Genomic DNA, 13,358 nt, shown 5'->3' on the forward strand with positions numbered 1-13,358 from the left:
CATCAAAACTAAGAAACTCACAGAATAATGGGTTTATTTGCGCTTACCGTTCTCCAAGGGGTTAGCGCCCATAACGGCTGAGGGCCAAGGGCCCAACATCTTGAACTGCAAGCAGGAAGCAGAGAAAGCCAATTCCTGCTCTCTCAGGGCCTTCACGCAGGGACTCCCGGCCAAGAGTCCTTGTGCACAACAACCCAATCTCTTTTACCTTTTATGCCTCTAAATCCAGTACCACGGGAATGCTGCTGCCAACTCTGGCTGTTAGCTTGGGATGGACACTTGCCTGCTGTGACTACGTTAGCATCAGCTTTTGTATACTGAAGCAAACTTTCCCTGAAGGTACCCTTGCCATTGCTCCAGTGAGGATCCCTCCTCTCCTGCTAATCTCCAACAGTGGCAGCCTCGCCTCCAGCACAGTCTTGGCTGTGATATCACGCCTGCCGATGCTCTTTCCTCTCCAAGCTACACATTCTGTATTTCTTTCTTTTGGCCTCATTTTCTCCTTTTTATTGTAGAACTGCATACGTTACTAGTAACAACCAAGTCACAGACTCAATCTTACACTGTCTTGAAATTTCCTGCCAAATAAATTAGTCTATTACTTTTTAATTTAGCCTCAAGACATGGGCTGAAAACAGCCAGATTGTTTGTCAAAATATCACATGAATGGCTGTTAAGGTCCTTGCTTTCCCTTTTAATCAAACTGGGCTTCCACTGTCTGTGCTTCTCTCAGTCCTACTGCCTGCCAGGGGCCTACTACCATTGGCTCATTAAGCTCTTTTCCAGCATTCAGTTGCCTCTCTTGTCCAAAGTTCTGAAATCTTCCACATTCCAAAAACCAAAAAACAAAAAAAAAGAGGGGGGAGAGGAGGACAACAGGATCTTTACAGCAACTATCCACTCTCTGGTACCAACTTATACTGCCAAAGCATCACAGATAAGGACGGGTCTTTTGGGTCCTATGTTTCCAGAGAGTTAAGGTCTTTAACTGTAGAGATGGCAGCATGGCAGCATGCCACAGTCATGACAGCCAGAGCTGAAAGCTGAGACCTGAGAGTTACATCTCAAAATAAGCCGAAAGCAGAGACAGCCAAGTCAACAATTTCTCAAAACACAGCTCCAGTGACAGGCTTCCTCCAACCAAGCCACACCTCCCTCCTAAGCCTCCCAAATAGAATCACTACAGAACTCAGCTATTTAAATGTCCAAGACCATAGGGAACATTCAAACCACTACACATCGGTATTTGGGGTTCAAGCCCCCTAGATCCATATAAGATAATTTGGACTCGATAACATGAATGCATGATCTCAGTGTCAGAAAGGTGGACACTGGGAGAGAGATACCTGGGGCTCACTGGCCAGCCAGGCTTGGTGTGTCTCAGGGTCGTAAGATGCCATGTCTCTAAAAAAATAAGTAAGTAAGTAGGTAAATTTTGAACAGTTCCTTAAGAATGATATCATGGACTATCCTCTGGCTTCCACAGTCACGCACGCACACACACACACACACACACACACACACACACACACGCACACATACACACATGCACACACACGCACGCGTGCGCACGCACACACACACACACACACGCGCGCGCCCATAAAAACAAAGAGTATCAGTTAAGTGAGCTCTGAGATGGCCACAAGCCATCCTTCTGTTAGCACAAATAACTGGTCCACTAGAGGTTCTTTTATGTGCGTTCTGCTATTTGACTGTTTCACTATTAGAGTTATTAGAGTCTTTAGGCTCCAGTCATATCCAAATACTTCTTGTTTGTACTGTTTTATTTTGCATGCTTTGACACTATGGTCAAAATATGGTCCAATAACAGACTTCAATACAGTTAGTGGCATTGCACACACTCACCTTCATTACAACCACTGCCTTCAATCTTCAGAACGCTTTTATTCCACAAACTTTATACTACGGATCAGGAAGGGACGGTGGATATAAAGAACCCCAGGCAGATGGACACAGAAACCTGGATCTCAGCTGACCGTGGAAGGTGGAAGGATCAGGAAGGGACTGTGGATATAAAGAACACCAGGCAGATGGACACAGAAACCTGGATCTCAGCTGACCATGGAAGGTGGAAGGATCAGGAAAGGACAGTGGATATAAAGAACCCCAGGCAGTGGGCTGGTGAGATGGCTCAGTGGGTAAGAGCACCCGACTGCTCTTCCAAAGGTCAGGAGTTCAAATCCCAGCAACCACATGGTGGCTCACAACCATCCGTAACGAGATCTGATTCCCTCTTCTGGAGTGTCTGAAGACAGCTACAGTGTACTTACATATAAATAAATTAATCTTTAAAAAAAAAAAAAGAACCCCAGGCAGATGAACACAGAAACCTGGGCCTCAGCTGATCGTGGAAGGTGGAAGGATCAGGAAGGGACGGTGGATATAAAGAACACCAGGCAGATGAACACAGAAACCTGGATCTCAGCTGACCGTGGAAGGTGGAAGGACATAACATACCCTCAGTTCAATCAACACTAAGCACCTCCGCCCATCAGACAGAAACCATAAACAAAGGAAGCCTGAGAAGCCATCAGCACACACACACTGGCATCGAGTGAAGACAACAGAAAGTAAAGGCACACAAGCGAGAACTCTAGTAACAAAAACATGAGATAGAGCAGGCCCTTCAGCAAGGCAGAGAAGAAAGGGACAGAAATGCCCTTGGTACTGAAGCACATTTACCTTTCTGGATGCTGGTGCTGAATTTAGAAACAGAATCAAACAGGCCATTCTCAATTGACACACTGTTCTAAGTCCTCACCTGGGGACCGTTCTCCTCCTCCCATTTAGCTTTATTTTATTCATTAAATCAGAAGTGGAAACAATAAAAATGAGAGAACCAAGCAGAAGGGTTCACACATCCAAACAGCACATGTGACTTGCAGGGCTCTTGTGCTGCACCAACATGTGGACGACCCAACTCACATCTTCAAAGACAGCTAAAGACCTACTGGGCCTTAATGTAACCCACAGTTATCTGTAGGAAGAGATAACTTTAGAGCAGTGGACCACAGTGTTGCATTCTTGAGAAATGATGACCTCATCCGATCCCCTTTGAAATCTAGAAGGAATAAAAACTACACACGGTCAAGGAAACTGAACTTTTGTACCAGGTTCTGCAACCAGACACAAGTGAACTAACTGGTCTACTCCACTGTTTCTCTCACTGAATGCAGCTATAAAAGCTGAACCATACTATAGTAGATATGAATCCCACAGTAATAACAAGGGTGGGAGTACTGTTGGGTCTGAGGTGTGTTATTTGCCCTTTCCCTCTGACATGGTGCCACAATTCAGACCTGAGGGAGAAGGAGTGGGAAAGCCTTGCCATCTTCTCCTGGGAACAGGATACTACACAAACCTCCCAGGGAAGGCAGAGCTACAGTCCCAAAGGTTGGGTTGAACTTTGTGCTATTTCCTCCATCCTGTCATTTAAACCCTCCAATCAACATAAGAAGTGTGTGACCAAGGACCAGGACTCAAGACTCTTAGCTTCTCCAGCTAGGAAAGGCCCAGGGCACAACACAGTACTAACAGAAGTGAGGGAGTCGGGGAGGTCACATTACTAGAAACTCCTGAGGTTACTCCATGAGCCAGCCGGAGCCCCTGGCTCAATCCAAACTCAGCAGCCCACTCTGGACTGTGAGCGAGGTCATGGCTGGATCACTGCCTGGGTCTCGGACTGACTACAAGTGTGTGGTGCACAAATCAGACAGACCCCCAAACTCTGAAAACAACAGAAACTGGAACTCTAAACTATCTAAGGCTGGTTCCAACTTGCAATAAGAACCCAGCCAAGAGGAGGGTACCCCACAAGATTATCAGTCTTCTTCACAGGATTTATGGAGACTCTCAAAATACTTAAGATATCCAAAATACAACCCCAAATTACTTAGCATATGAAAGCCAGGAAGAAAATCAACGCATACAGAAAGTCAATACAAACACCAAGACTGACGCAGATGTAAAGCTTCTTGACGGATTTTAGTGATGTTTACTATAAAAATGTTCCACAAAGGGTGAGCATTCTTTAAAAGAATGATAAGAAATAAGAGACCTTAATAAACAACGTATTGGATAAATTCCCAGTAGGCTGCAGGTGATAGGAAATTGTCATTGCCACACACATGGACCAAATCCAATTACTTTGAACAACTCACAGAGAAGACACTGAACAAAATGAAGAAAGGCTCAAAGCTTTATGGGGTAAAATCAGAAGGGTGGAGTCACACCACTGGTGTTGAAGAAAGAAAACGGAAGGAAGTGTTTGCAGAAAAGGATGTGCAGTGATGGGTAAGAATTTAGCAAAAGACAAGAGGCATACTGTGAACTCTGAACAAGGCAATGACCCTAAATCTGTCTCTGAATATAGCATAACCAATTAATGAGAGCCAAAGGAAAAAAATCTCAAAAACAGCCTAAGAATCAAAGTGTAAATAAGTCATAAATAGGAGATAACAAGAATATTTCCAGTCATTTAAAAGTAAAAAGTATATATTCTTAAAAGAGTAAAATCAGGAGCAGGAGAAAAGATCTCAGTGGTTAAGAGCACTTAATGCTCTCATAGAGAACCCAGGAAAGATGGCACGGCATCACACTTCACCAGGCAAAGGCACCTGCCTGCCCCTAAGGCTGACAATCTGCAGTCAATCCCTGGGACCCATGTGGTAGAAGAGACCTAACATCTGAAACATGTCCTCTGACCTCCGCATGTTTGCCCTGGCATGACCATGCCAATACCCTCAACATACACAAAAACAAAAATGTAATAAATTGTTTTCACCAATAGTAAAATCAATGAAACCAAGTACTTCTTTTCTTTAAGAGAGCAAGCAGAGAGGAGGGTCAAACAGAGATAGAGCATTTGCTGCTCCTGCAAGAGGACCCAAGTTCAGTTCCCAGAACCCACATGGCAACTCACAATCATTCCAGAGGGTCCAGCACATTCTTCTAGAGCTCTGTTAGGCACTAAGAATACACACAGTACACATACATATGCATAGGTAAACATTCCTACACATAAAATCATCTAAAAAACCTCTAGCAAGACAGATTTAAGACACTGGAATGAGCAGTGCGAAAATTGAGAAACCTCCTCAGATTCCATAGAATTTTAAAGACTAATAAAAGAATGTGACAAAGCATGCCTCTCTATTGATTAACTTCATAAAGCAAACCAATTTTTCAGAGACTATCACCAGGGATGGGGACATAGCTCAGTGATAGAAAACTATATATTATCTAAAAAGCACCAGGTTCCGAGTTTAATGCCAATAACCATGGCAGGTAAGGAAAGAAGAAATCCAAGAATTCTTACCAACTCTTCACCCAAGGTGAAGCAGAGCTGTGGGGCCCACATGGAAGAAGAAGAACAAATGCTACAAGGTGTCCTCCGGCCTCTCCAGGTGCACACACCTTTGATCCCAGCACTATGGAGACTGAGACTGATGGATTGCTGTGAGTTGGAGGCCAGCTTGGGCTAGAGAATGAATTCCAGCACAGCCAGAGCTACACAGAGAAATCTTGTTTCAAACAGACAAACACACACACACACACACACACGTAATCTTAGTCAAAAAGCCAAGAAGTGATATAATAAATCAGTGAATAAATGAATAAATAAGTAAAATAAAAACTCAGGTAGAGGTCAGCACTAGAATACTTGCCTAGCAAGCAGCAGGGCCTGAGGTGCATACCCAGCACTGAGGGGGTAGGTGAGATGGGCTGCCAGTATTCACTCCCAGGCAAGGTAAAGCATAATGTGATACAGAGGGGGAAATGAAAAGCATGAGTAAGCCTATAGGGATGAGAACACAAATGTCACAGAACCCTAGAAAGGCTGGTGACTTGGTCCCAAGAGGGGAAAGGCCCCACTGTGAACACTATATATTATCTCCCAAGCAATCAGGACACCTTAAGGCCAGGAAACACTCAAATAAACCTGGGGCTTTGTGCTACAAAACAAAGTAAGTTAGTAAGTGCTGAGGTGGCACTTAAAACAACGCTGGCTTCAAGAAGTCGCCACATTCATATCAGGATATAAACACAGAAAAAAGTGACTCCAGTCTGCAACCCAAAGAGTCTTACACCCACAAGCTTACAGTTATACAGGCAGACGTGCGCTGGCTCTGATTTAAGGCTCTCGATAAACGGGAGGCTGGGTTTTCTATACAAACTATCTCAAATAACTGAATAATCAAATAACCAAGAAGATAAGCTCATTTTCACCCAACTGCAGTCAGGGAATGAAGACATGGAAGAACCCGAAGGCTACCACCTCAAAAGCACAACTAAGGAATGTTAGCAAAGACCAGTGCCAGTCACAAAGATAGACACCACATACCTCTTCATGAAGGAAGCATACCATGTCTTGTCCAAACAACAAAAAGCAAACCTGTATGTATCCAAGTTCCACAACGGTCACAGGGACATGTTGAGTGACCATATATGGATATATTCAACAGAAAAAGAATGTGGCACTCTACAATGTAAACCAACTTCCACAAATTTACCAGAAAAGAAAATGTAGCCACAAAGGAAGTGGATTAACGAAAATAATCAACTTTTTAAGAAACAATCTAGGAAACATGGATACTTCTGATGCTTAGTAGCATCAAATTCAACATGAATTTTTCAGCATGTTACTTATACATTTTTTTCATGTATTTGCTCATGTGTGTGTGTACTTGGGCGTGTGTATATGTATGTCACATGGGCACTCATATGCCATGAAGTATGTGTGAAAAACTGAGGGCAACTATTTTTTTTTTTATTTATATTTTTGGTTTTTGAGACAGGGTTTCTCTGTATAGCCCTGGCTGTCCTGGAACTCACTCTGTAGACCAGGCTGGCCTCGAACTCAGAAATCCACTTGCCTCTGCCTCCCAAGTGCTGGGATTAAAGGCGTGCGCCACCACTGCCTGGCCCAGAGGGCAACTTTAAAGTAGTTCTCTCCCTCTGCAGTGTAGGAAGTAGGGGTTGGTCTCAGGTCGTCAGGCTTGGCAGTGAATGCCTTTTCCTGCTGATCATGACATCTTAAGTTTAAAAGGACTTTTTTGGATTCAATGATACCTTCTCCTAATCAAATCTTTGTGTGAATGCATCCTAATTTGATTTTTCAGAATGTGACCTTACCTGCAGAGGCTTCAGGGAGCGTTACAGTTACAGTGAGGCTTGCACAGATCCCCGAGTGCCTGCCTCTTTATAACAGGGGTCTGGAGTCAGACACATGCACAACACTTGAGAAAGGGAGCTGTGTTGCACAAGCTAAGAACTAGCACAGACCGCTCCTTCCTTCTCTCCAACCCCAGGAAATGGCAAACCTTCAGGCACCTTGGCCCCAGGGCTTCCAGATTTCAGAAGGATGAGGATGGAGCAGGAAGTTCCTGTTTAGGGTTAAACTATGGAAGCCCTGGTCATGTCTTTTGGAGACACAAACTGAAATACCTAACAATGTCATAATAGAAAAAATTTGTTTCAGCCGGGGAGGCAGAGGCAAGCGGATTTCTGAGTTCCAGGCCAGCCTGGTCTACAAAATGAGTTCCAGGACAGCCAGGGCTATACAGAGAAACCCTGTCTCAAGAAAAAAAAAAAAAAAAAAAAAAGTTTGAAAGTAACCTAGAAAGGGGAAAGAGTGCATGTGTGTACACATAACAAAACCAGCCAACCACATGTGTGTACAGAACAAAACCACATGTTGGTAACGGCAAGTTTCACTCTATCATTCCACTTTTACATTTGATAGTTTTCATAATAAATAAGTTATAAAATTGTAAAGTGATATCTCAAAGTAGCAGCAGCTACCACCACAGAACAAGCAGTCAGACATGACAGGCATCGGGAAAATGGCATCGTAAACTCCTATAGATAACCTACCAGCCATAGGGACTGGAATCCACTCCCACACAGACACACCAAAGGCCAAATCACTTCTTGTAATGTGAAGAGACTGGCCATCCCAGAGCAGCCACTTAGAGGCACCACAACTCGCCCAGTTCTTTCTCTAAATAAGGATTTCCCAGGAATAGCACCTGTTACTTGATTCCTACACCAAACAGCAAGGCTGGTTGACTGGCTTGTCAGAAGCCTGGATAATCCGAGGATTCTCGATCTATGAGGAGCCCCCACTTTCTCCCACTGCTCAGGCCAGGGAAGTTTCCACACCCAAAGCCACACCAGACACAAACAGGAAAAGATGGCTTCTTCAGAACTTCTAAGATAACTGTCTTCCCAGATCAACTAAGTCCCAGGATCAGACATCCAGGTTTTGTGGGAAAGCTAAAAAGACACAGTGGGTTGTATTTCTGTTTTGTTTTATATGCGAAATTATGATTTTAAAGTATGCATTCCAGGTCATCAAGACAGGTCAGCAGGTAAAGGCATTTGCTGCCAAGCCTGGCATGGTGAAAAAACAGACTCCCTTCAAGTTGCCTCCAACGTCCAACCATCCATCTTATGAGCATACTCCACATATGAATAAAAAATGCATCACTTAAATAGAGAAATGTAATAAATAAAGTACACATTCTCTTAAGTGTTTGTCCAACCAGGCATCTGCCCTTTGTCATCTCAGCCATGGGCCCATCAGCAGGGGAGCCTTAGGCTAGTGATGACTAACCATGGCTTAGACCTGTTTCCAGCTCACCCTGGAAACACCAGCTCTGCTTTCCCACTGAGGACCTAAACTTGCTCTTTTATCCAGGACCAGCATTTCCATGTGGCTTATGTCCAGGCGGGTCTTCCTTAGGGTCTGCCTTCCTTTGCACCCCACCAAGGCTAGTAGGAACTCCGATTTTTCTCATCAGAGAGCAACAGTCAGACAATCAGGAAGTTCTCATACAAGTTCCTTCCTAAGACACTGGCATTCCCCTCACACGGGTCACCCTGCCAAGCACACGGTGCAGGAAAAGGATGGAAGTGGGATGCTTCAGTGCCCACCGGTCTAAGAGGGGAGGTGAAGGATGGACGAGAGGATTCCATTTCCTGTGCGCAGCCTACATACGGGGGAAAGAAGCTTTCCAGCTCTCCGGCACCAGGCCTTCCAGAGGGTTAAGTTTCCTCTTAACTTTAGGAGGTCTTGACTCTGTGGAGAAGTCAGACCTCGCAGAAAACGCCTCACAAGGTAAGTGGTAGAACGGACACTGTTACTTTGTTTCCAGGTCAGATCAGCAGCAGGAGCTCTCAAGCCCAGATCGACGTTTTCTTTGAGACTTTGGGAACTCAAATCATGCCTCTTCCCATCTGTTCCCTGTATGCTTCTGCCACAGCAGAAACAGGAGCAGTGGGAGGCTGTGGGCAGGGCAGTGGGAGGGTTAGGGTGGGACAGAGGGGGATGGGAGCAGGGCAGTGGGAAGCTGGGGGCGGGGCAGATAGAGACTGTAGGAGGAGCTCTTTCTGGTCCAGTGCTCATCCCCATTCCAGCACTTGGCTCCGGCCTTTTATGGCGGTAGGCTCCAGGAACAAAACTCATAAGCTCCAGCCATGAGCTTGCACAGCTCAGAGAACTTAGTCTCAGCGACTCTGGCTCATTCCAATTCCCTAGATTCTGATTGGCTGTTCCCTTCAGTCATAACTACTTCTATTCCTTTTGCTCTTTAACCTCTTGAGATCTCATGTGGTTCTCAAATGCCCTGGTGAAGGCCTACTGTGTGCTCTGTGAAATCAGCTGGACCTGACAGACACATGAAGAATTTAATCAAGGTTGTGAGGTGATGGTTTTGTTCTATCCCACACATATAATGTACTGGATGTTCATACAGACCAAGCACTGGTTTACAGCCACAGTAAGTGAATCTTTTTTTCATTTGTTTTTGTTTTTTGTTTTGCTTTTGTTTTGTTTTGTTTTGTGACAGGATTTCTCTAGGTAGCTGACCTCAAACTCAGAGAGACACACGTGCCTCTGCCTGAGAGCGAAGATTTAAGGCATGCAAGTCTATCTGCTATCATCATCTCTGGGTCAGAAAGGAGAAGATGCACCACTTTAAAGTGTGTTCAGGGCTTGTGAAATGGCTCAATGGGTAAAGGTGCTTGCTGCCAAGCTGACAACATGAATCAAGTCCCCGGGACTAAATGGTAGGAGGAGAGAACTGGTTCCAACCGTCACGCGCATGCACAAGTCATGCCCTAGAGGTTGTCTACCTCTTGCCAGGCCACTGACTGTCTCACAAAACAGTATTGCCTATGCCATGAGATGCCTCATGCTTGGTTCGTATTTAACTTGTATCCCATCATCCATTTCTTTTTTGTTTGTTTTGTTTTGTTTTTTCCAGACAGTTGCAAAAATCAACTTAAAATAGAATGCAGTCAAACCTCTTTTCAAGGCAGGAACCTGTCGTCTGTGCAATGCATTTTTTTCATCTGATCCTGGGTCACATCACACATCTGGCTATGTCACTCTCTGTAATCCTAACATTAATCGGTGGAATCAAACTCTAACGCTTCCATTAGGATGGAATCCGGACTGTAAGAGCACAGTTACCACGGTGTACAGCGAGGGTTTGGGGAGGCAGCCAGCATGCCCACAGTGCACAGATAAAGATACAAAGTGATCTTTCAGGGAAGGGGTGGAGGGAAAGGCACCGCCCACACAAACAACTCCTCACAAGCTCTGGCTCAATCTGGCTTCAGGCATACATGTTCACGCCTGCCTATAATTCCAGGACTCCAGAGGCTGAGGCAGAAAGGTGGCGCATGTGCCTGTAGTGAGGACATGAAGTTTGAAGTCAGTCTAGGTTACACAGCTAGATCCTATCCACCCCTACCAAAGTAAGAAAAAAATTATTTTTGTTAAAAAAAAATCAAAAGCTTAAATCACAGCTGAAAAAAAGCCTTCAAGTTCCAATCTTCTTCCACTTCTCATGTAAGTAACCTTACCGCCCCGTTAAAGGCCATTGGACCAGGAGTGATGACGGCGCATGCCTGGGATCCCAGCACTCAGGAGGCTAAGGCTGAGGGTTCTAATTATAAAGCCAGTCTAAACTACAAAGCAAAATGTTGTCAAAGAAAGGAAAAGGAAACAGAGGGATGGAGGGAGGGAGAGAAGATAAAATAAATTCTGAAAAAAATAAGACAAATAAAGGTTTGTTTTATTAATTAGATTTTACTCATAACAAGGGGAAATGAAAAAAAAAGGTCATGACAAGCCATATAATGAAACGTCTGCCACTCGCTCCAGCAGACACCACGACTTTAACTGCTTACTCGCCTGTCTTTGGCTGAGGTAACTATCTCACCAACAGCCTCAGCACACTACATGTGATTCCTGAAAAGAGTGCCTGGTTAAACCATATTTAATATGGTCCATCTGAAAACTGGGGTGCAAATTTACGATCTTGATGCTCTCAAAATCAGTTTAAGGTCTACCCCTCAAGCTAATGAATTTCCTAAACAAATATTACTCTAAAATAGGGAAATGCATATAGTTTAATGTCTGAAGTCACCAGTCAACCTACAATGTATGATTTTATATATAACAAAATCATTCAGAACATACTAAGGAACTAACCATCCTTTCCAAGATCAAAATGCAGCAGTTGTAAATCGAGACAGCACTGGGTGAGATATTTTACACACAAGTGATTTGATTCTAAGCAGGGACTTTGGAGAATCGAAATTCACAACTTCCCTCAGCTCACTGCCAAGGAAACCTTGAAATCATGCTTTGCATTTTAATAAGGGGTCCAGTTTAATGACACAGCAAATTCATTTGGAAACCTAATCTGAAACCACAAAAGAAGTCACTCTTGATGTTTATGCTCTAATAATACAAACAATGACGGTTCCCTTGCAAGGTGTCAAGGCAAGCTTCAAAACCTTTCAGGGGAGCCAGCGAGATGGCTCAACTAGTAAGGATTCTACTACAGTCAAGCTTGAGGACCTGAGTTCAATCCCTGAGTGGGAGGTCAGAACCAACTCCTGAAATGGGCCTCTGACCTCCTTAAGTAAGGACACACACACACACACAGTAAACACAATAGTGAGATTGTTTAATTTTCAGAGTTCATGGTCTGCAGAGTTAACAATCATTTACTGTGACCTCTTCAGACTCTCAAGGTCTCACCATGACACTGTCATGATGCTGTGGAAACTGCTGACTCGGGCTAGTGAATTGTGCTACACAGCTCTTTGTTGACACACAATCACTGAAGGGCCATCATCTAAGCAAAAAAAAGCAGAATCACATTTTATAATAAAGTGGTAAGAAGCAGGTATTTGTCTTTTAAATTTTCTGCCAAGGAAGGAACGCCATATTTAATTCTCCTGGGCAACTCCTATCAACAAGATGCTGCTGCACGGAGCTAAATCAGAAAGCTAACAAGTACTACTAACTGTTGGGCATTTAAAGAGATCTCAAAGAACAGATTTTTAAGGGATTTAATCCTACAAAGAAAAGCCCATACCACAGCCATTAGAGAGAAGAATTAGGTTCTAGTATACCTGAGAACTGAAGGAAAGAGAAAAATCTTTAGAAAAACAAAACAGTAAGCTCCAACACTGAGACCTTAACATAAAAGCTCTTACCTCCCATTGTAAGTGGGGCGGGATATTTCGTATCTGAAGTTTACGAATCCTGCAGAAGAATTAAAATATTTTAAGAAACAAAACATACAAAAGCAACACACACCAATAGCAACATAGAAGCTTAGAAAATACTTAAAATATGAATTTTAGTTTAACTGCACACCAAAATATAATGAGGAAATGTAGCCCACAGAAAAGGTAAAATAACCCCAAGGCACGCCCTGCTGTGACCCTGGGCCCAGAACTGTTAGGTGACTGGTATTTTATAAAGCACTAAAACAGACACATAAATACATTCATTCTGATGACTAAGGTTAGCATTCAAGCCGTTCCTCAACTTAAGCCTCCAGAGCACAAACGAAGCCTTATCCAGATGTTTTTGTTCTGAGACCACAGCCAAGAGACTCATTATAGCATTTAGGGAACTTGGGACCAGAGAAAAGAGAAAGACTCTCACTTTTTCCCAACCTCCAGACTATAAAATTCAATAGAATGATGATGTGCCTGAATTCAGACTGAATCAGGAGGATTCAGTTTGGGCCTGTGCCTCAGTAAAACCAAACAACAGTGACAACATCCTAGGCACCTGAGTTTGACAAATCAAGACAGTAATTCAGGGGCTGGAGAGGGGTTGGGGAGGGGGGGGGTGGTTCTGCAGTTAAGATCATGCACTTCTCCAGACAACCTGAGTTCAGTTCCCAGCAACAGAATCAGGATGCTGATAACTACCTATAACTCTAACTCCAGGCCACCTGTACTCAGTACGTACACATAACTGAAAATAATACTAGAGCTGGGGGGGGGGGGGGGCACGC

General features: G+C 43.9%; 1 protein-coding gene across 4 annotated transcripts in view; it reads right to left on the reverse strand.

Annotated features, from left to right (window-relative positions):
* Positions 1 to 13,358, reverse strand: part of Igf2bp3 (insulin-like growth factor 2 mRNA binding protein 3) — a 130,252-nt gene that overhangs the window by 70,709 nt on the left and 46,185 nt on the right. For 3 of the 4 annotated variants that reach the window (XR_377421.4, NM_023670.3, XM_006505517.4), the window contains exon 3: positions 12,544 to 12,592. The exons of the other annotated variant lie outside the window; for it this stretch is intronic. Coding sequence is in view for 2 of the 3 variants with exons in the window: in NM_023670.3 (NP_076159.3) it covers positions 12,544 to 12,592 (49 nt within the window). In the remaining variant the exon portion in view is untranslated. The remainder of the gene's footprint in view (positions 1 to 12,543; positions 12,593 to 13,358) is intronic. 4 annotated transcript variants of the gene reach the window in all.

The sequence above is a fragment of the Mus musculus genome, chromosome 6, assembly GCF_000001635.26.
Source record: "Mus musculus strain C57BL/6J chromosome 6, GRCm38.p6 C57BL/6J".
Classification (NCBI taxonomy): domain Eukaryota; kingdom Metazoa; phylum Chordata; class Mammalia; order Rodentia; family Muridae; genus Mus; species Mus musculus.